This window comes from Lithobates pipiens, unplaced genomic scaffold (assembly GCF_037356315.1).
Source record: "Lithobates pipiens isolate NorthernLeopardFrog02 unplaced genomic scaffold, aLitPip1_a1.2 Scaffold_30, whole genome shotgun sequence".
Classification (NCBI taxonomy): Eukaryota; Metazoa; Chordata; class Amphibia; order Anura; family Ranidae; genus Lithobates; species Lithobates pipiens.
In genome coordinates, this window is record NW_027507791.1 from 82,819,093 (window position 1) to 82,839,010 (window position 19,918).

General features: G+C 42.8%; 1 protein-coding gene and 1 long non-coding RNA gene across 2 annotated transcripts in view; one reads left to right on the forward strand and one right to left on the reverse strand.

The window, feature by feature from the left end:
- LOC143943030 (uncharacterized) overlaps positions 1-19,918 on the forward strand; it is a 200,283-nt gene that overhangs the window by 101,907 nt on the left and 78,458 nt on the right. The gene's annotated exons all lie outside the window — the stretch shown is intronic.
- The window catches only part of LTK (leukocyte receptor tyrosine kinase), a 346,777-nt gene that overhangs the window by 34,525 nt on the left and 292,334 nt on the right, over positions 1-19,918 (reverse strand). Inside the window, exons 21-23 of the mRNA XM_077464517.1 lie at positions 15,643-15,733; positions 6,936-7,000; positions 3,756-3,885 (exon numbers count right to left, since the gene is read on the reverse strand). Of these exons, the coding sequence (XP_077320643.1) occupies positions 3,756-3,885; positions 6,936-7,000; positions 15,643-15,733 (286 nt within the window). The remainder of the gene's footprint in view (positions 1-3,755; positions 3,886-6,935; positions 7,001-15,642; positions 15,734-19,918) is intronic.

Consider the following 19,918-nt stretch of genomic DNA (forward strand, 5'->3'; position numbering starts at 1 on the left):
TGTTTCATAGTTAGTTAGATTGAATAAAGACACCAGTCCATCCAGTTCAACCTGAGTGAGCGTCTACAATTGTCCCTATCTCTGTACATTGCACACCCACGTTGGTCCCTACCCTCAAGGAGCCCACAATCCAAGGTCCCCATTCATATACTAGGGCCAATTTGGACAGAAGCCAATTAACCTACCTGCATGTCTTTGGATTGTGGGAGGAAACCGGAATACCCGGAGGAAACCCACGCAGGCACAGGGAGGACATGTAAACTCCAGGCAGGTAGTGTCGTGGTTGGGATTTGAACCAGCGACCCTTTTTACTGCTAGGTGAGAGTGCTAACCACTACACCACTGTGCTGCCCGATTGGGATTCATAGTTTTACCACAGCTGGAGTACTAGGGTTGCCTACCCCTGCTCTAGTATATCTGATAGAATTAGAGCAGGCAAACCATACTCTGACTCAACTCTGAGTCTTAATTGGGTCAAGGTTCCTGGGAGTTCAGGGCTGAGTGACTCATCCTGGCAGCTCTCTGGTGCCTCTCCCTGGTCTGGAAGGTAGAGAACCTTCTAGAACTAAAGGGTGGAGGTTAGGAGGAGCTGCCACTAATATTTATGGGTCCTTGGCCAATCCCCAGAGGTAGGCTGACAGGGGGCAGAGAATACCTCATAAATAGACATGGGCCATGCCAGCGGGAGCAGTCGGGTGGAAGATGGAGATGCAGTGTTGAGGAGGCTGTCGGTGACCCTGAAGGGTACCCACTAGTCTGGGGGGGGTATCCTGCCTTGGGCCCAGGGCTAAGGTGCTGGAAGGATCCTGCCAATAACCTACAGGAGGAGGTCTTCCTGGGGGCACAGGAGCAGCACTGTGGGGTCTAACAAAGGAGGGGAGGCTGCCACTTGTAGCCAGTGTCCCTTGAAGACAACAGTGTGGTTAAGTCTTCTATCCTTTTCCTATAGTCAGAGCTGGTGAAGAGTCACTCGGGTGGACTGGTGTAGAAAGGCAGCCAGGAGGGCTGGTGAAAGGGGCAGCAGCAACCAGGTGGGCTGGCAGTGCCTGAAGAGGTGGTGCTGGGATCAGTGGCCAAAGAGGAAGCAGGAGGAAAGGTTACAAGCTGTTTCACTCCATCTGTGCTACACTTAAGGGGCTACGAGTTCCTGCCTGTAATAGGCCATTACTGATCTGACAAGGGGTCTGCCAGATCCTACAAGAGTGAATCAGCAAAAGCTGGCAAGTGTGTGCAGGAGGAAAGAGAAGAGGAGATTATATATAACTGTATATAATGTTGTTCCTGAAGTTTGCTGAGGTCAAGTGGGCATCCCATAACCTCCCATCCCTATCCAAGTTCTTAACCCTCTAATAAATAACAAAAACAAAATTTAACGAAAACAAAACAAAACTTTACAAACTCCGAAACCAAACTAGAGGAGGTCCGCCGGGCTTTCCGAACGAGCAGACTTGTCCACACACGCCCACACATGACCGGACTTTTCCAGTGGACTAGGTCCGGTGGATAATCCGCTGGACTTTTGGCGGAGGTCCGCCAGACTTTTGAAATTAACGGACTTGCCTACACACGGAGAAAAGTCTGTTCATTTTGAACATGACTCCAGGTAGACAGGACTAGCGAAGGAAGTCAATGTCGTCGCCGCCTCCATCGGCGAGATTGACACCTCGTGAACCCCGTCGCCTGGTATGGATTTAAAGGGGAACCCCCTACGCCAAAAAAACGGCGTGGGGGTCCCCCCAAAGTCCATACCAGACCCTTTATCCGAGCACCCAGCCCGGCGGGACTTCCTTCGCTAGTCCCGTCTACCTGGAGTAACGTTCAAAATGAACGGACTTTACTCCGTGTGTGGGCAAGTCCGTTCATTTCAAAAGTCCGGCGGACTAGCACACATACAGGATGATTGTCCAGCGGACAATTTTGAGTCAAGACTTCTTTGCAAGTCCACCGGACTTTTGGGAAGAAAAAGTCCACCGGAGCCCACACACGGGCGAATTGTCCACCGGATAGTCCGATCGTGTGTATGCGGCATTAGCCGGTTGGGTTGTTTTGGAAGGTGGTCACTTACAATCACTTCTAATAAAAAAATAAAAAAAAAACCTTCTAGACATTTTCTGCTCTGGTAGTTATTATTATATTAATATATAGGATTTAAGAAGAGCCAATAGTTTCCACAGTGATTTACAAAAGGAAAAGAGTCATTACAGTTAAAACACAAATGAAGACAAGAGGGTTAGGAGGGCCTGTTTGTGAGAGTGGATTACTTTTACAATGGTTACTTATGCATACAGGGTAATCACAACTCCATCAACTTCATCTACAGGCATGGCTAATCTTTCAACAAACAAACCTCTGTCAAATTTTACTCACCACTAGACATGTGCAGAGTAAAATATTTTGTTTCGGAATTTCGTTTTCATCCGGAAAATTAATTTATTTAGTTACTCCCGAAATTGGTTTTTATTTATTTCGTTTTTCGTTCAAAAATTGGATTCGTCCGAAAATCCACATGAATTATGGTCGAATCTGTCTTTGAAGGCTTATGGTGTCTGTCAAATGTATAAAGAAGATTCGATGGAGCTAGTATATAGCATACTTCGTGTGACTTTAGAACCCTATTAAAGTCTATGGGACTCCAACGTTCAAAATCTAAAGTGCTAATTTTTAAGGCTAATTTGCAAGTTACTGTCCTAAAAAGTGTTTGGGGACCCGGGTCCTGCCCCAGGGGACATGTATCATTGCAAAAAAGAGTTTTAAAAACTGACGTTTTTTCGGGAGCAGTGATTTTAATAATGATTAAAGTGAAACAATAAAAGTGTAATATTCCTTTAAATTTCGTACGGGGGGGGGGGGGGGGGGTGTGTGTCTATAGTATGCCTGTGAAGGGGCGCATGTTTCTGGTGCTTAAAACTGTCCCTGCACAAAGTGTCATTTATGCAGGAAAAAAAGTCCTTTAAAATCATTCGCAGCTATTATGAATTGTCGGCTCCGTAATACAGAGAACACTCATTGAAAGTCATCGATAAAAGAAAAAAAAAAAGCGTGGGGGTCCCCCAAATTCAATTACCAGGCCCTTCAGGTCTGGTATGGATATTAAGGGGAACCCTGCGTCAAATTAAAAAATGTTTTTACGTGGGGTCCCCCTAAAAATCCATACCAGACTTTTGTACCCTCTTACCATTTCAAACGGGGGGGGGTGGGATATGGGGTCCCCTTGTTAAAGGGGGCTTCCAGATTCTGCGCCCCTTCACAGGCATACTATAGACACCCCCCCCCTACGAAATTTAAAGGAATATTACACTTTTATTGTTTCACTTTAATCATTATTAAAATCACTGCTCCCGAAAAAACGTCCGTTTTTAAAACTTTTTTTTGCATTGATACATGTCCCCTGGGGCAGGACCCGGGTCCCCAAACACTTTTTAGGACAGTAACTTGCAGAATCTTTTCTCTCTGTCAAATCTTTTTTCTCTGTCGAATATTTTCTCTATATAATCTTGGACTAATAGAGGTAAGGTTAGGCACATTCGACCACAGGTTCTACAGACACAGATTGTTATTGTCAGAGTCACGTCGAATCTCCTATTCTATATCGAACTGTTGTAACAATGAAAACGAAAATAAAGCATTTATTTATGTCGGATCTTTCGTTTTTCGGATTCTGTGCTTTCGTTATCGTTTGTCAAAACGAAAACGAAAATAGCTGAAATTCGGACGAAAATGCATTTGGACGAAAACGAATGCACATGTCTACTCACCACCCATGGGCGATTTTGCCGCAGGAAGGTCTTCATATCTCCACCAGACATAAGCTCCAGGAGGATAAAGCGGGGAAGTGTCTGCAGGCTGACTCCTATGCAACGCACTATATTCTGGTGGTTGAATTTGCTGTACACAAGAAACAGAGAAAAGGGTATTAATTAAAGTATAGTGAAAGGAAATTCACCCTATTTGTCCTGTTTACCATTATAATTAAATGTGAAAGTAAAAGAAAATCCCAAAAAGTAACTCTTACAAATCTTTCAATGGGAACAGTTCTGGAGACCTGAGGGTCCCCAAGGAAATCCCTTAATTTGCAGGAATTTCCTCTCACTTCCTGTTTGCTTATGGGACAGGAAGTTAAGGGAAATCTCCCCAATGGCACACAGATGGCAAAATAAAATCTGACAGGGGTTATATTGCTCCCTTCCTCTATCCAAAATGAAAAAAAAAAGTTTTGCTTATAATTCTATTTTAAAACATTATGCATAAGATCAAAATGTAATACAAGTGTAACATAAAAGAAGGTTGCAGCATACTTCTCTGTGCCTGTTGGACAAAACTCATAAAATTACTTATTAGTTTTAAGTTCTGTTGGATCTAATTTCTGTTTGCCAGAAAGAGAATAGGTTCCAAGCACATCTAGACAGCATACAAGAACCCAACTGAGAAATTTCTGACTTCTTCTATGTAAAGTGGTAGTTAAGCCACTGCTCGCAAAGCAAAAATGTTAAGAGAAAGACACATTGATTAGGGGTAAGGATTGCTACAGATTAAAAAAAAAAGTGTTTTCCCTTTAAAGCTGAATGCCAACTATATACAGTATTAAAACCATTACTAAAAGCTTTAAAGTATAACTAAACACATAATTTTGGATAGAGTGGAGAGGGATTAGAGCACTTGTCAGGTTTTTATTGATGTCTGTGTCCTCTTTAGGAATATTCCCCATCCCTGTTTGTCCTTGTAGACCATAAAAGTTTAAAGTGAAAGAAAAACCCAAATTTTGAGTTGTAACTAGGACAAAGAAAAGAGAGGAAATCGTCTTAAGGGGGTGCTAATTCTGGTGACCATGTCAATAACCAGGTATTTCCTTCCATATGGAGAGATTTTCTCTCACGTCCTGTTGAGAGGACAAAATCACCCCAATGGGACACAAATGGTGCAACAACAAAAACATTTTTTACAGGGGTTATAACCCTCTCTTACTCTATCCAATGAAAACTTTTTTTTGGCTTGAGATCTACTTTAATTACAAAAATGAATGTATTTTAATGTATGTAGACCAGTTCTGTAGTCCTTAGCTTTAAAGATGAGCTCCAGGAAACAAAACAAAAAAATACCCTTGCAATGGGGCACCCCCCACATTGCAAAGGGAAATCCTAATTTTTCCTAGGGTACCAAGTAATATGATTTTTACTGAAGTTTAGGTATGGCAATTTTTACATCATGGACCAATGCAAGTACATATGTGTCATACCTAGCCAATCCTCATGGAGGCTGGGAAATCACTGTAGTGGGCACACTAGTCCAATGATCTCCACTAGCTTACAGGTCCCAATGCCAAGGAGCTGCCCTGCTGCTTTGTGAATGCAATGGAGTTGTTCACTTGGCACAGGCACCATTCAGGGAACACTCCACATTTTTTCAAAATGAACGAGGTGGAGAGGTGGGCAATGACATCACAAGCTCCACCTTTTCCAATCAGAGAACATGTTACATTCTTTGAGAAAATACAAAGCTCTTCTTTGAATGGGGCCCAATGCCAAGTGGTGACCTCCTTTGTTCACAATGCAGCAGGGTAGCTGGTTGGTATGGAAGCTAGCAGAGATCACTGTAGTGGTACTGGCTACTGTCCAAGCCGGACCAATGTAACAACTGCTATACCTAAACTTTAGCTTTAACCCATTCCTCATTCCCCCCTGCAGCCAGTACCCACCTCTTCTCTCTGATGTTCTGGGTTTTTGCTGGGTCCTCAGCATCACCACTTAAATGCAGGACTGTGGATCCGGCATTGTACCTGATGATTTCTCATCTGTGACCGCTGGATGGATCGGCATTGGGGGACCAGTTGCATGGAAGAAAACCCCTTCAGGAGCGCAGAATAAGGTAACTAAAAATGCTTTTTACTGGATTCCTAGGCGGGTGGGGATCGGGAGCCCCACTGCAAGGGCATTTTTTTTTTCAGTTCCCCGGAGCTGGACTTTAATGGAGAATATGGTGTCACCCTCACCCCCCTCCTTCCCAGCTATGCAGTGTAGCAAGGGTGGCTAAATTCTGATGAGTAACTACCAGCCTGGGAAAATTCTCAGTAACTCTAAGCCAAACAAAATGATCACAATTAACAGAAAATATCAAACGTAAACTTGAGTTAGTTCAACCTTTTGTAAGTGAGCATACCTCCCAACATTTTGAGATGGGAATGAGGGACACCTGCTAACAAATGTATGTAGGCATGGGACACGCCCCCCTGCCAAACCCCCTTAAAGGAGAATTAACCTAAAAAAAGGTTAATTAAATCTACAAGGGCTTTTAAAATTTACAAATGTAGAAATTGAATGAAAGGTTTAGCACTGGGAAACACTTTTTGAAAGATAAAAAGTGCATTTTATATACAACTATATGGATCAGACCAAAATGAGGGACAAATGAGGAGGAATGAGGGACAGAGGGACATTGCTCCAAATCAGGGACAGTCCCTCGAAATCAGGAACAGTTGGGAGCTATGAGTGAGTATTACATTTAGTAAAAATCCAAGGCAACCAGATTTCCTAAATATATAACAGTCCAGCCAGCAAAAGGTTTTTAGCAATCCAGTCAGAGCAATGGCTGCATAGATTACTGGGGAAGATTTACTAAAGCGGGAGCATTTAGAATCTGGTGCAGATTTGCATGGAAGCCAATCAGCTTCTAACTTTAGCTTGTTCAGTTAAGCTTTGACAATAAAACCTGGAAGCTGATTGGTTTTTATGCAGAGCTGCACCAGATTTTGCACACTCAAAGTTTTAGTGACTGCCCCACTGTGCTTTCTGTAATGAGCTGTGTAAACAGTTGTGAAGATTTCTGTTACAGTGAAGGGTAGATGTAGTTCATTAAACAGGCACAAGATGGCACTACGATTTCACCATTAGTCTATAATACAGGGCTGGCTGTGCAACGTGCACTTGCAGTAATAGTATTACCTGATTATAAGCGCTTCCATTAGAAAGTCCATCTCATCCTGCTCAGAGCAGATTTCGGGGAGAGTCTGTAGTAGATAAAGTTGGAGAAAAAGTGTGAAATCGTGGTAACGCAAACTGTTACTTTTCAAGGTATTGGAGTATAAATCACTATAAGAAAAAGTGTTACCCCAAACAAATCATTCAAAATTACAATGCTTTCTTATTATTAATTGTTCTGTGCTTCAGAATTCTCAACAAAACAAAAAGGAAAAAATATTGCAAGGCAGAATACTTATTTACGCATAAAAAACATCAGAGAGGGGAAGACACAGAAACCCTTTATTACTGTCTTTGCTGAGAATTTTGACCTTAAGCCTCGTACACATGGTCGGACTTTCTGACGGAAAATGTGCGATCGAACTGTGTTGTCGGAAATTCCGATTGTGTGCGGGCTCCATCTGACTTTTTCCATCGGAATTTCCGAAACACACAAAGTTTGAGACCTAAAATTTTCCAACAACAAAATCCGATTGTTTAAATTCTGATCGTGTAGACAATTCCGACTCACAAAGTGCCAAGCATGCTCAGAATAAATTACAAGACAAAATCTATTGGCTACTGCCCTCTTTATAGTCCCGTTGTACGTGATGTACGTCACCTTGTTCTGAACGATTGGATTTTCTGACAACTTCTATGCAAGACAAGTTTGGGCCAAAATCTGTCAGAAGAAATCAGACAGATTTTGTCTTCGGAATGTCCGACCGTGTGTACAGGGCATAATAATGAAGCTGCTTTGCTGGTGATACTGATGGAGTTATTGCAAACAAATTTTCAAAGGCTTTTTTTTTGTGATATCAAGAATAATGTTGTTATGCTTTTTTTTTTATTTGGGCAAGTTACAACAACGCCATTATCCCGTAGTTTTTAGGCTCAAAGATACAACTATGTTGGTGTCCATTGTTAATTTTACATTGTATTTTTTTTAATGTAACTGCCTACTCCCAAACTGTCATTTGATGTAAAACACATAGCCAAGTATTATTCTACACAATTTTTTAAATTGTGCATAAAAAAAGAAAACAAATAAAATTAGACGTGCTATCTGCCAATAGAACTTAACCAAAAAGTGCATTCTTTGTATCCAAAAATATCGAAAATATACCAAATCAAATCATTGTTCAACCAAAAAAATTATATCAAAGCAATAATTCCAAGGCAAAAATAAATAACACGTTAACTCCTCCGATTCCGCAACATGTCTAGTTGATGAACGGCCGTTCAGAAACAAACAAAGTGTGAAATGAAAAGTGGGAAAAGGAACAGTGCAAAATGAAAAGCGCGAATCAACACTCACCAAACTTCTACTAACACGAAATTAACAGAAGGAGCCCAAAGGGTGGCTCTAAAGAGCTGAAAAACAATGTAGTATGTCACTACATTCCTGTTTGTTGGCCAGAAATTGTGTGGCCGTGTGTATGCAAGACAAGTTTGGGCCGACGCTCTTTGGACAAAACTCCACAGTTTTGTTGGCCAACAATCCGATTGTGTGTACGAGGCTTTACTTTCTAATGGCACCCTGTAAGTACTGGTGCACACTACAACGACTTGTCAGACCTCAGGTCGCCCCAAGTTGCTGGACATAAGAAGAAATTCCATTGAAGTGAATGAGAGCCGTCTTAATGTACACTACTGAAGTCGCTCCGACTTCAGAAAAGGTTCCTGTACTACTTCAAGGCGACTTCTAGCCGACTTGTATCCATAGATTTCAATGGAAGTTGCCCCCATTATTTCAATACAAGTTCTTTCATTGCACTGGGACTAAGTGCGTTATTCCACTGCACATCACTGCACCCCTCTTACATGCAGCTGGCTCTGCCAAGTGGGATTGACCCAAAACTATTCAGCCCGCATTAAATGGGAGGTCAGTCAGCCAAAGCTCAAGAAACCCCAACAACCTCTGGAGGAATTCTTGGATGAGTTGAATACTGCTCTAAAGCCCAAATGAAGCCTTGCGTCTTTGTTATGCAGTCAGGCAGCATAACATGTAAATAATATTGCATTTGTTGTATTTTTTTAATTATGTGTTAGCGCTTGACACAGTAGGAAGCTGATTAATGACTGGTGAGCCAAACCACTGCTTTCACACAGAGCATAGCATCCAGGTCCTCAGCGGTCTGACGCACCCCCTGCACAGTATTCCAATCAACAGTGCTGCTCTGTGTTAGCCTGCTGTGCTCAGTGTGAGTTGTACAAAATGTGAGACTTTAATTGACCTTTATGGCTGGCTTCACATACAGCCATCGCCTGAATTCTCAACTCTACTATGTGTCAACTGCAACATTCTGCATTCATTCACTTAGGATATGTGACAGAGAGTCATGTCACTAATTTAGCTGTCGATTGATCATACAGCTTTGTTGGCTCAAAGCTTGAAACTGTTTATAATGTATAAAAGAACTTCTGAGTTCATAAAGAAAGAGTGACTATGCTTTGTGCTATAATCAGGCATATAGGAAGTCACGTGTTTGCATAGTGTTCTATAACTATCAATTTCATTTCCTATCCAATTAGTTTTTCAGTATAAAGCAGCCGTTAGGAAACAAGATCTGATGATCATTACTGAATTATGGGCTCAACAGAGATGACAGTCAGAAATGTCAGTTCATTTGACCTCCCCTGTAATGGCCTCATTATTACTTTACAGGCCCGTTAAGTATCACATGATAGCAGTTATAGACAAAGGGAGCTGAGATAAGTGCCACATGATGCGAAAAGGTCATCGATGTCTATGGAACTGTCCAGCCTATCCCTGCTATATCTCTGTGTGACTTTATCCATTGGCATTAGGCAGATTTGCACCATGTGCAATGTGTGTAGCATGTGCTAACATGCATTAAATGCAATAGAGTTGTCTTTTTTAATGTGCTGCATCGATATGAAGTTTTTCTGTATAGTTTAATGAGCTTGGATGATGTACATTTTTTTGTCCACAGCAGAAGCTAAAATACTTGTTTTTCTTAACAAGTGTTGCAGTGTGAATGTAATGTGTTTTAATGTGCTGCGTGTATAGGTTGCATGCTCCATTTTCACCCAGAGCACATCAATGGTGTCAACTGGGTTTATTGGTAACAATGGATTTCAACCTGCCATTACATTGAGCCTGCATGTACGTGGTTGTGGTATTACATGCGTTAGTGCAATTCGACAACATATCTTGCTAATAAATGTGTGTTGCAGTGGTGCGTTTCCAGAAATAAATGCATCTTGAGCTGTCGTAACGCAATGCACAGTAACACACGTGCACTAAAGCATTGCAATAGTGTAAATGGGCTGCAGGAAAATTGAGCTGGGTATAGCAGAAGAAAGCATTTTAGTACAAATGTGAGTTCAGAGCTAATTCTTTAAAACTTAAAGATATATGTGCAATATGGATAAAGTAATGCCATATAGCAGGTACCAAGAGGTGCTGTTTGCAACCCCAGCCCAAGAAAGAGACAAGAAAATCTTATGTGTAGTGCCCTGCCTTATGCTGGATAAGCGTAGGGCTGACCGCAGGTCAGCCTTTGTTTGTAGGAGGAGTCAGGTTGCATAAAGCCTGCCCTCCTCTGCCTCCTCCTCCTAGTGGTCGCTGACTCTGGTGTCAGCGTCATTTCCGGGCGACGCTGACGTCACTTTTGGGTCTTGGATTTAAGAGGACGACGTTCGGCGGCTTCTCTCTCTGCTCGTGGCAGGCTTATGTAGGGCATTTCTGTTTGATATACAGGGGCAAATGTGGATCTAGATCCAGCCTCACAGGGGGCACCCGCCCTCTTCTCCCTGTGTTCATGTGGGGGGGGCATGATTGGCTGCCCGCCTGCCAGTTCCTTTTTCCCCACAGATCCACCTGTGAGTCAGAGGTTCGGCATTTGCAGAACTTATTGGGTCCTTACGTAAACCGAGGCTGTGTTTCATGCCTTATTGCCCCCAATCACTCCCTCTCATGCGGCAGGGGCACTGGACGGTGGTGTACGCTGCAGCGGTGTTTAGCAGACAGGGCTGCCTAGGGTTTTGTGTTTTTACGTTGCGGATGCTTTTTTTTTATAGCCAATTTACGTTTTTCTCGTGCAGTTCATGTTTCGGGCAATTTATGTTTTCTCGTGCAATTTACATTTTCTCGCGCAATTACTCTCTCGTGCAATTTACATTCTCATGCAATTTACGGTCTTGTGCAGTTTACATTTGTCTCGTGCAATTTTAGTTTTCTTGTACTATTCACGTTCTCATGCAATTTACGTTCTCATGCAATTTACGTTTTCTCATGCAATTTATGTTCTCATGTGATTTACGTTTCCTCATGTATTTACGGTTCTCATGCAATTTACGGTTTCTCATATAGTTACGGTTTCTCGTGCAATTTACTTTTTTCATGCAATTTACAATTTCTCATGTTATTCACGGTTTCTCATGCAATTTACGTTCTCATGCGATTTATGTTTTCTAATGCAATTTACGTTCTCATGCAATTTACGATCTCATGCAATTTGCGGTTTCTCGTGTAGTTTACGTGTTCTCATGTAAATTACGTGTTCTCATGTGGTTTACGTTTTCTCATGCAATTTACGGTTTCTCGTGAAATTTACGGTTCTCATGCAATTTACAGTTCTCATGCAGTTTAGATTTCTCATATAGTTTTGGTTTCTCATATAGTTTCGGTTTCTCATGCAATCAGGCAGGCCCATCTACTACATGGTTTTGGTAAATCTGAAGGAAAAAATCATCAGGAAATCTGAGGCCGCGTACACACGGGCGGACTGTTCGCCCAACTTTGTCCGCTGAACAGTGTTTGGGCGGACAGTCCGCTCGTGTGTGGGCTTTCAGCGGACAGTTTCAGCGGACAGTTGGACGGACAAGGTTTTTCGGAATTTCCGAAAAACTGTCCGCTGAAACCTTGTTTCAGCGAACAGTCCACTCGTGTGTAGGCTTGTTCGTCAAACAAAGTTGCGCGCATGCTCAGAAAGGATTTTCACGCCGAAAGCTATAATGCAGTGTATAGGACGTCGTATTTTCCGTCCCGTCGTACGTGCCGTTCACGTCATCGCGCACGGTTTCAGCAAACTGTTCGTTCGTCGTGTGTGGCCATGTCCGTCCATGCTAATTTTGAGCGGACTGTTTGCCGAAACTGTTGGACGGACAAAGTTGGGCGAACAGTCCGCGCGTGTGTACGCGGCCTGAGGCTTTACGTTTCCTGTGTTTCTTACCTTTCATGTCGTATGCCTTTTTTCATGTTGATTCCTTTAGTTTCGCTGCATTTCCATTTTGCTTGTGCTCACATCCAGGATCTGTCACGTCTACAGATCTATACGGGCTGAGGTTTTGTTTTAATTGATTGTTGTCCCACAATCTTCTCGCCTCTTTTCCATTCGTCATACGTGCACGTTCACCATTACACCTTTATTACTACCCACCCTGGTCTGTGTTCATTTTTAATTTCCTGTCTTGGCGCTGCAGGTTGCTCGGGCTCCTTTACTGCATTTAGTAGGGTGGTGTTGTCATTAGGTTCACTGGTGCGCTGTTGGTCTTGTCATTTCTGCACCCACATTTCTCATATTTATCAGGTTCCAGGGGTGTTAGCTCATGAGCTGATGGTCTGTTATGTTCTCTGGTCGTTTTCACACAGCTGGGTTGTCCAGGTTCCTCCACTGCAGGTTACCCATCACGTCTATGGGTTAAACAGATTGACTTGATCGTTTTTAATTGGCTTTTTCGGTGGCAAGTCTCCTCATCTGTTCTTACGCTGCTTATATATTTCGTACCAATCTCACGTTTCTCATGCAATTTACGTTTTCTCATGTAATTTACGTTTCTCATGCAATTGACGTTTCTCATACATTTTGTGTGTCATGCATTTTGTTGCCTCTATGCCACCTCACATTTTCTTGTTTCTCTCGTTTTCCCAGGTTTCTCTCATTTTCCCAGGTTTCTCTCGTTTTCCCAGGTTTCTCTCGTTTTTGCAGGTTTCTCTCGTTTTCCCGCTTTACTATCGTTTTCCCATTTTACTCTTGTTTCTCATGTCTCAAGCAGCGCAGATTGGGGGATTTAGCTTCTTTCACTCTTTTTCCAGCTGGGTGGTCGGAGCTCGATAGCTCACCCTCTCTCAGAACACGGTCCATTCCAAGGCTTCATTTGTTCACACATCAACGCAAGAGGTTCCCTTTCCCGGCTTTGGCTCGGTAAGCTATTTAGGTTACTGTTCCCTTGCAAGTCAAGTGCGGAGCAGTTTACCCCGCTGGCTTTTTTCCTAGCTACAGCAGGCCAGGAGTGGCAGAATAGTATGGTACCATTGGTAAGTCAGCCATTGCAGCCCCTACAGCTGCTACTGGCTCAGGTTTTTTTTGGTGGATTCCGGAACCCTCTTGGTGCCTAGGCAGATACCAGTAGGCACAGGTCTCGGATGCAGATGTCGGCGTCATGCCTTTTCTTCAGTCTCCAGCGTTGGGAGGCATTGGATTCCCATTTGGCTGATGCAGCAGCCTTGATCATTTAGTTTTTATTTTGTATACCAAATAGGCTCATAATACTGCTTGGGATGTTTTTCCAGGTATTGCGGGCTAGGTTCCTATTCCCGACGGGTTTTATCCAGTCCATATTTGCTTTTGTTTTTTGCCTCTTTCAGCTCGTATCGGTCCATAGCACTTATCTGGCTGAGACTCAGCATTTCATGTTTGTTGAAGGCCTCTGACAGGCTTTTCTTTATTTTCTGCACACTCTTTTAGCCATCCTCAGGTGATCAAGAAGAGTAGCCTTCCTGCGGTGCTCAGCAGTCTTCCCATTGTGGGTCATATTCTTTGTGACATATCTTCCATGCTCTCAGGTCTCCATTTTGCATTGGTTATCAGCTTGGAGCTCAAGGCAGCGCTATAGCTGGCCTTTTTTGTAGTCCCTGAAGCAGGGGAGTGGCGCTTCTGGCTCAGGGTCTCGCTTATTTCTGGCCAATCAACTGGTTTGGCCTCCCGGTCTTTTCTGTTACATCTGCATGCTCGCGAAAATGCAGCAATCATGGGTTGGCACTGTTATCAGGTTCTTGGAGCCTAGCAAGGCATGGTGCTCGGTGTTGGTTGGCTCCCCTCTCCGCAGCCGTATGCATAATTCTTTGCCCGCCCCCTTGTTTGGCCAAACAGGGTCTGGACCCTTAAACTTATTTTGGCTATTTCTTTCAGGATAGGAGTAGCTTAGGCGACTTTGTGCCAGGGGGCCCCAGCCCCTCTTATTTGGTAGTTGGGTAGGTGGAGGTCATCTTGTTTTCTCTGGGCATGTCCCAATGCCACTTTTTGAGATATCACAAGCATTTGTCAATTTGTCAGGTCATGTGTTAATTCAGCGGGTAATAAATCTGGTTGGTAGCTTTCATCCTACTATGTTATTTTTGCTCCCTTTTAGGCATACTGACCACATGACCCAGGCACACTTCAGCTCTATGTTCTCTGTTGCTCTTTGTTCCTTTCCTTTACTATCCACAGATTGACTCTGAGTACAAATGTAGTTTTTGGCTCTACTGTACTCAGCTGAGCAGCAATTTATTTTCTAGGTCTGGTTAGGTCTCCCTGTGCCCAGTGGCTGAGTACTCCTGCCTACCTCTGGAAGAAGCATCCATAAATGCAGTAGAAAGGTCAGCCACTGGGTTATGAATATTTATCTGACCTCAGCCAAACCCAAAAAGTGTGGCTGGGGGGGTGGGGGAAGATAAATGGGAGAGTCTGTTTAGGCTCTCTCTTTCTTCTGGGGCTTCTCTCCCTGGGAGGTAGCCTGTGCTACTAAAGAGCTGTTATCAGGCCTCCGCATGTGCTTGGCTGAGGGCCTGAAGGAGCCAAGACAGAAGAAAATTTACTGGAGAACATTACCTTAGGAAACTGTCTCAAGATGTTGTGAGTAGGACCTATTGCCTAGAGCTTTGGATGTGCCTATTCCTTCAGGGTTAGACACCAGAGGTTGCTACAGGACAGTGACTGCCCTTATAGAGACTCAAACTAACTGGCTGCCCCCTCTAGCAATAATTGAGGCTGCTACTAAAGTATTGGTCCCATAATACCCATGTGTGTTTTGGAGCAAGCTGAACCCACATCCATCTATACACTGTGTTTAAGTACTGCAATAAATCTTCAAAAAAACACCCTAGACTGAGCCTGTGTTTGTCAGTGTGCTGGTATATGGGCCTGGCAGCCTCTGAGCAGATAAAGAAGACCTAGGTTATTTCCAGTGGCCCTCCCAGGGGTGAATGCTAAATAGGAAAATATCAACTTTCTGAAATTCATATGTGCATAGAGCTTAGTACACCTGTCTCCCCTGCCCACTAGGTAAGTTTTCTGAGGTTTTTGTCAGGTGCCAAGGAGGCAATATATTGCCTCCTCACTGCCTGTTTTAACCCTGTGCATATTGCATCTGATTGCGAGGGGGATACATCATGGCCCTATTTGCTTGAATGCAGCTTAAGGGGGCAGTAAAAACATACCTCAACTGCATATTTTTTTTCACCCCCCCCCAATCACAAGTCTAAATGAGCCCTAACTCTGTAAAAAAAGTATGATCTTTTTAACAACTGTTAACAGAGTTGATCAACTTCAGCAACATTCTAACTGCATTAAGTTTTTTCTTCGATTTTCTTGCAGCCAAAGAGAGGTAGTTGATCCATTGTGTAGATACCTATTATTTTTTATTTTATTTTTTTGCTTTACTTGCGCTTCTATGTACTAACCTTAATTGCTACTTGCAGAGGATTGGGGTCTCCAGAAATGCCAACCACCAGACCTTCATAAACCTCACCAAAGGCACCATGACCGAGGGCTCTAGTGAAAAGAAGAAATCAGAGAAAGATTTGCATTCTCTATGCCAAAATCACATTTTATTTAGCGCAGTACATTGGGCGATTGCATTACACTAGCGGCCCCCTGGGAACAAGTGCTGAGGCATATGGAGGCTATTCAACTTATGGAGTGTGTGTGTTCATCATACCATTGTGGATACTATGCCTGTCTTTAATAGAAAATGGCAATCTTGGCCCACATATGGATATGTAGGGTTATAAAAGCATGGATAGCTTCATACCAGCAACACTAAGCCCTTGTACACACGGTCGGAGATTCTGACAACCAAATCCGTCGGATTTTGTCCATCGGATTTTGTCCAACGGATTTTGTCCGAAACTGTTGCATACACACGGCCGGACAAAGTTGTCGGAAAATCCGACATGATTACGTTATTTCGTTACGACGGGACTACGTTCATGCTAGTAGCCAATAGCTTTGGTGTAGGAATTTGATCTGAGCATGCGTGGCACTTTGTCCGATCGGAATTCTCTACACATGATCGGAGTATGTCAGATCGGAGCATTTTGTCGGAGCATGTTACCGGCAAGTTGGAAAAGTTGGTCCGTCGGATACTCCGACGGAAACAGTCCGATGCAGACCACACACAGTCGGAATATCCGACAAAACGCTCCGATCGGACACATTCCGTCAGAATCTCCGACCGTGTGTACAAGAGCTAAGATTTTTGTGCCTTGTACCTTCTTTTTTTCTTTTGTCACATTTATTTTATATAATGATAATAATCTTCTGCTTATATGGTAGGGGTTAATGTTTACCTGTCATTGTTGCCAAATAGTTATAAAACTTTCTAGTTGATTCCTGCTGTTACTCCCTCATAGGGAAATGGCCAACTTTATGTACATTTTTTATTTTAGCATTTGTGCAATATCTGTACCAAATCGATATTTGTTATATGCTATATCTGTATATGTTCCAATTTTATTTTCTTATGCTTCAATAAAAAACATTTGTAAACAAAAAGATTTAAATTTTTTAGAATTTATATTCAGGTTTGTAAATCTTACTACTTCATGTCAGCCCACAGTAAAACAATATAGTGAACAACTCAATATCTTTCACTTTTATCGTTTGTATGATTATAGTACAGTAAATGCCAGGAGCCAATATGCATACCTTTTGAAGATGTATATAATATCTGCTAAATATCCGAACATGAAAGATGCTTTGTCACGCAGTGGAGGTAAAGCTGCCAGACGTAAACTAGCTAACTGACAAACTGACAAAATTATCACCTTTCCAGCTCATGATGTCATTATTATATGGGTCATTTATGAAAGGGGAAAAGATCTGCAGATCTGTAAAAAATGATCTCTAGGACAGAACTATTATCCTCTGTAAGAGAATGTCACCATAACTTTCCCTGACTGTACATTCCTGTGCTTAACAGTTGCAGGGCTCAAAGTGTGCAATTGTCTGAAAAGATTTATACCAGTACTAGTATCATTGATCCTGAAATGTATATTCCAGGAGTAAGGCTGCAAGTAATTGTCCATTTACATCTTCAAATTTCACATTGTACAAAGAAAAATCACAAACTTAAGTGGTATTATTTCTCAATAATTTCAAGTGTCTGTACCTTGTCCATATTATGTAAACTGACAGGGTCATTTTAAGTGTTTGTAACCCTAAAACATGTTTTTTTTTTTTTTAAATGGATCTTGTTCCCTTAAAGCATGTTATACACCACAGTGCTTTTGCTGTGTAACTTGACCCCCTGTATAATGCAAAAAAACTGTCTGATCCTGCCTGGTTCTGACTTCCCCCCTGTAAACCGACCACGGGTTATCATGGCTGCTGAGCCCTGACCCTGGTCAGTTGACATGCCTCTGTCATCCGCAGCTCTCCTCTTCCCCCCTCCCCTCCCTGTCTTTCAGCTCTGTCCACTCCCCAGCCCTCCCCTTCTGCTGCTATCATAACACAATGACATTGCTACAACCCCCTCTGCTATATTATATATAGTCCCCAGTAGATGTGTTTTTTTTAAAAATGCCGCTATGTACCTCATTTCACAGCGCTGATCGGCACTCACGTGATCACGTGGATACTTTAGTTCAGATGTTGTATCATGGTCCTTTGTGATTTGTATGTTTCTTTGGACTCCAAATTTCTCTTGGGGGCCCATTCACACTAGTGCCTCTCTCCTCCTGGCTGACGTTAGCGGGGGGTTTCTCAGCCCCACCCACTATAGCTGCCAGATGGAGAGAGGAGAGAGCCAGGCACATGTGCGCTGAACGGCGCTATGGAATGAGGCACAGCGGCATTTAAAAAAAAAACAACATTATTTAATATAGCAGAGGGGATTGTAGCAATGTCATTGAGTGGGTTAACAACCACTTTAACTGTAAGGACCCTAAGGACCAATTACTTACATTATTTGTGCTACCGTGATCTGCTGCCAAAGCCCGGGAAATACCCAGTGCTTCTGAGAATGGTGGAACACTTGACACTAACGTTGTGCTTGATACCTGAGCAGCCAAGTGCTGTCACATAGCAAACCATCAACTTTCTCAGTTCAGAAGATCATCCTATAATGCTCATTGCTCATAATAAAGTTCCACTGTACTCCAAACCTTTTTTTTTTTTTTTTTACAGTTTTGTATAGAGTGAGTAGGGATTAGAACCTCAGTTTTAATGTTGTAATGATGTCCATGTCCCAGTTAGGGAGCTCCGCCATTACTTCCTGTTCCAGTGACCATACAGGTAGTGAAAATAAATCTCCAAATAGGGATGTTAACATCAGTGGCCGCCAGTCCATAAGTGTGCCCTAATCTCTATGTTCTGGCCCCTAATCTCCATGCGGGGAGCTTTTTTTTTTTTTAAGCACATGATTAGAACCTGTGGCTCTAATTGCAGATCATTGCACCCGGAGCCCATCCACTTGTGACATTAGTGAAGCAACATTTGCTATTGTCTTTCTGCTTCATGGGTCTTAAGACCTGATTGATCGGGAGGAGAAGCCAGGGAAGCTACCAAAGCCGCTTATGACCTGGATGGGGTAGGTGTGGACCTGGTGGGGGGGTTTGTTTGCCTCCCCCCCTCTAGAAAATAGAGCATCAGCCGCCACTTGTTGACATTAAAAACCTAACAAGGGTTCTCTCTCTTTCAAACTCTGACTTTGAAACTCATAATTCTGACTTGTAATCTCAGAATTCTGTATAAAAAATTTTTTTTTCAAACTCAGAATTCAGACTTTCAAACACAGAATTGTGTAAAAAAAAATCTTTTTCAAACTCAGAGTTCTGTAAAACAACCTTTTATGATGTCTGTAAAAATGTATTTTTTTCAAACTAAGAATTCTGTAAAAAAAAATTTATGATGGCCCCAGGGCTCTTCCATACATTTTCCCCATATTAACAGATAAAATGAAAATTTGATTCTGTTCTTTTTTTTTTCTGTTAAGCAGACAACAGGGAAAATCATCTGTTTGGATGCTTTAGTTCAGATGCTTTATCATAGTTCTTTGTGATTTGTATGTTTCTCTGGACCCCAAATTTGTCTTGGGGGCCCATTCACACTAGTGCAGTGACTAAAAAACACCAGTGCATTATATTGCACCTCATTGGATGGCACCACATGTGTGGAGATATACAGTAAATGAAGTGTCACTTTGTGCACGTCAAATAAAATTGCCAAAAAAAGGCAACGGTGTGATGTGGTAACATGGCACAGGTCACTGCAGCCCAAAATGGACAGATGCCCGCACACTAAACCATTCCGGGTTAGTACATGGGCAAGTGTGAATGTGCCCTTAGTGAAACTCTAGCTCCCTATTCAGAACTCTTTGGTGCAGGTCCTAAAGTTTTTTGCCGTTTGCAGTGTGCACAGAGCTTAAAGGGGTTATAAAGGTAAAAGTTTTTTCACCTTAATGTATTCTATGCATTAAGGGGAAAAAAACATCCGACAATGCCGGCCCCACCATCTCCCCGTTTTACTTACCTGACCCCTCGAAAAGTCCCGTGCTCGCCCCCGACATCCTCTTCGCCGCTCACCCTGGCCGTTTATTGGTTAGAGTGGATGGATTGAAAGCAGCGCAGCCATTGGCTTGCTCTGCTGTCAATCACATCCAATGACGCGGTGCGCCGGGGGCGGGGCAGAGTGATACAGTGAGTGGCTACGGCCACCTGCTGTATCACGGGAGCGCGC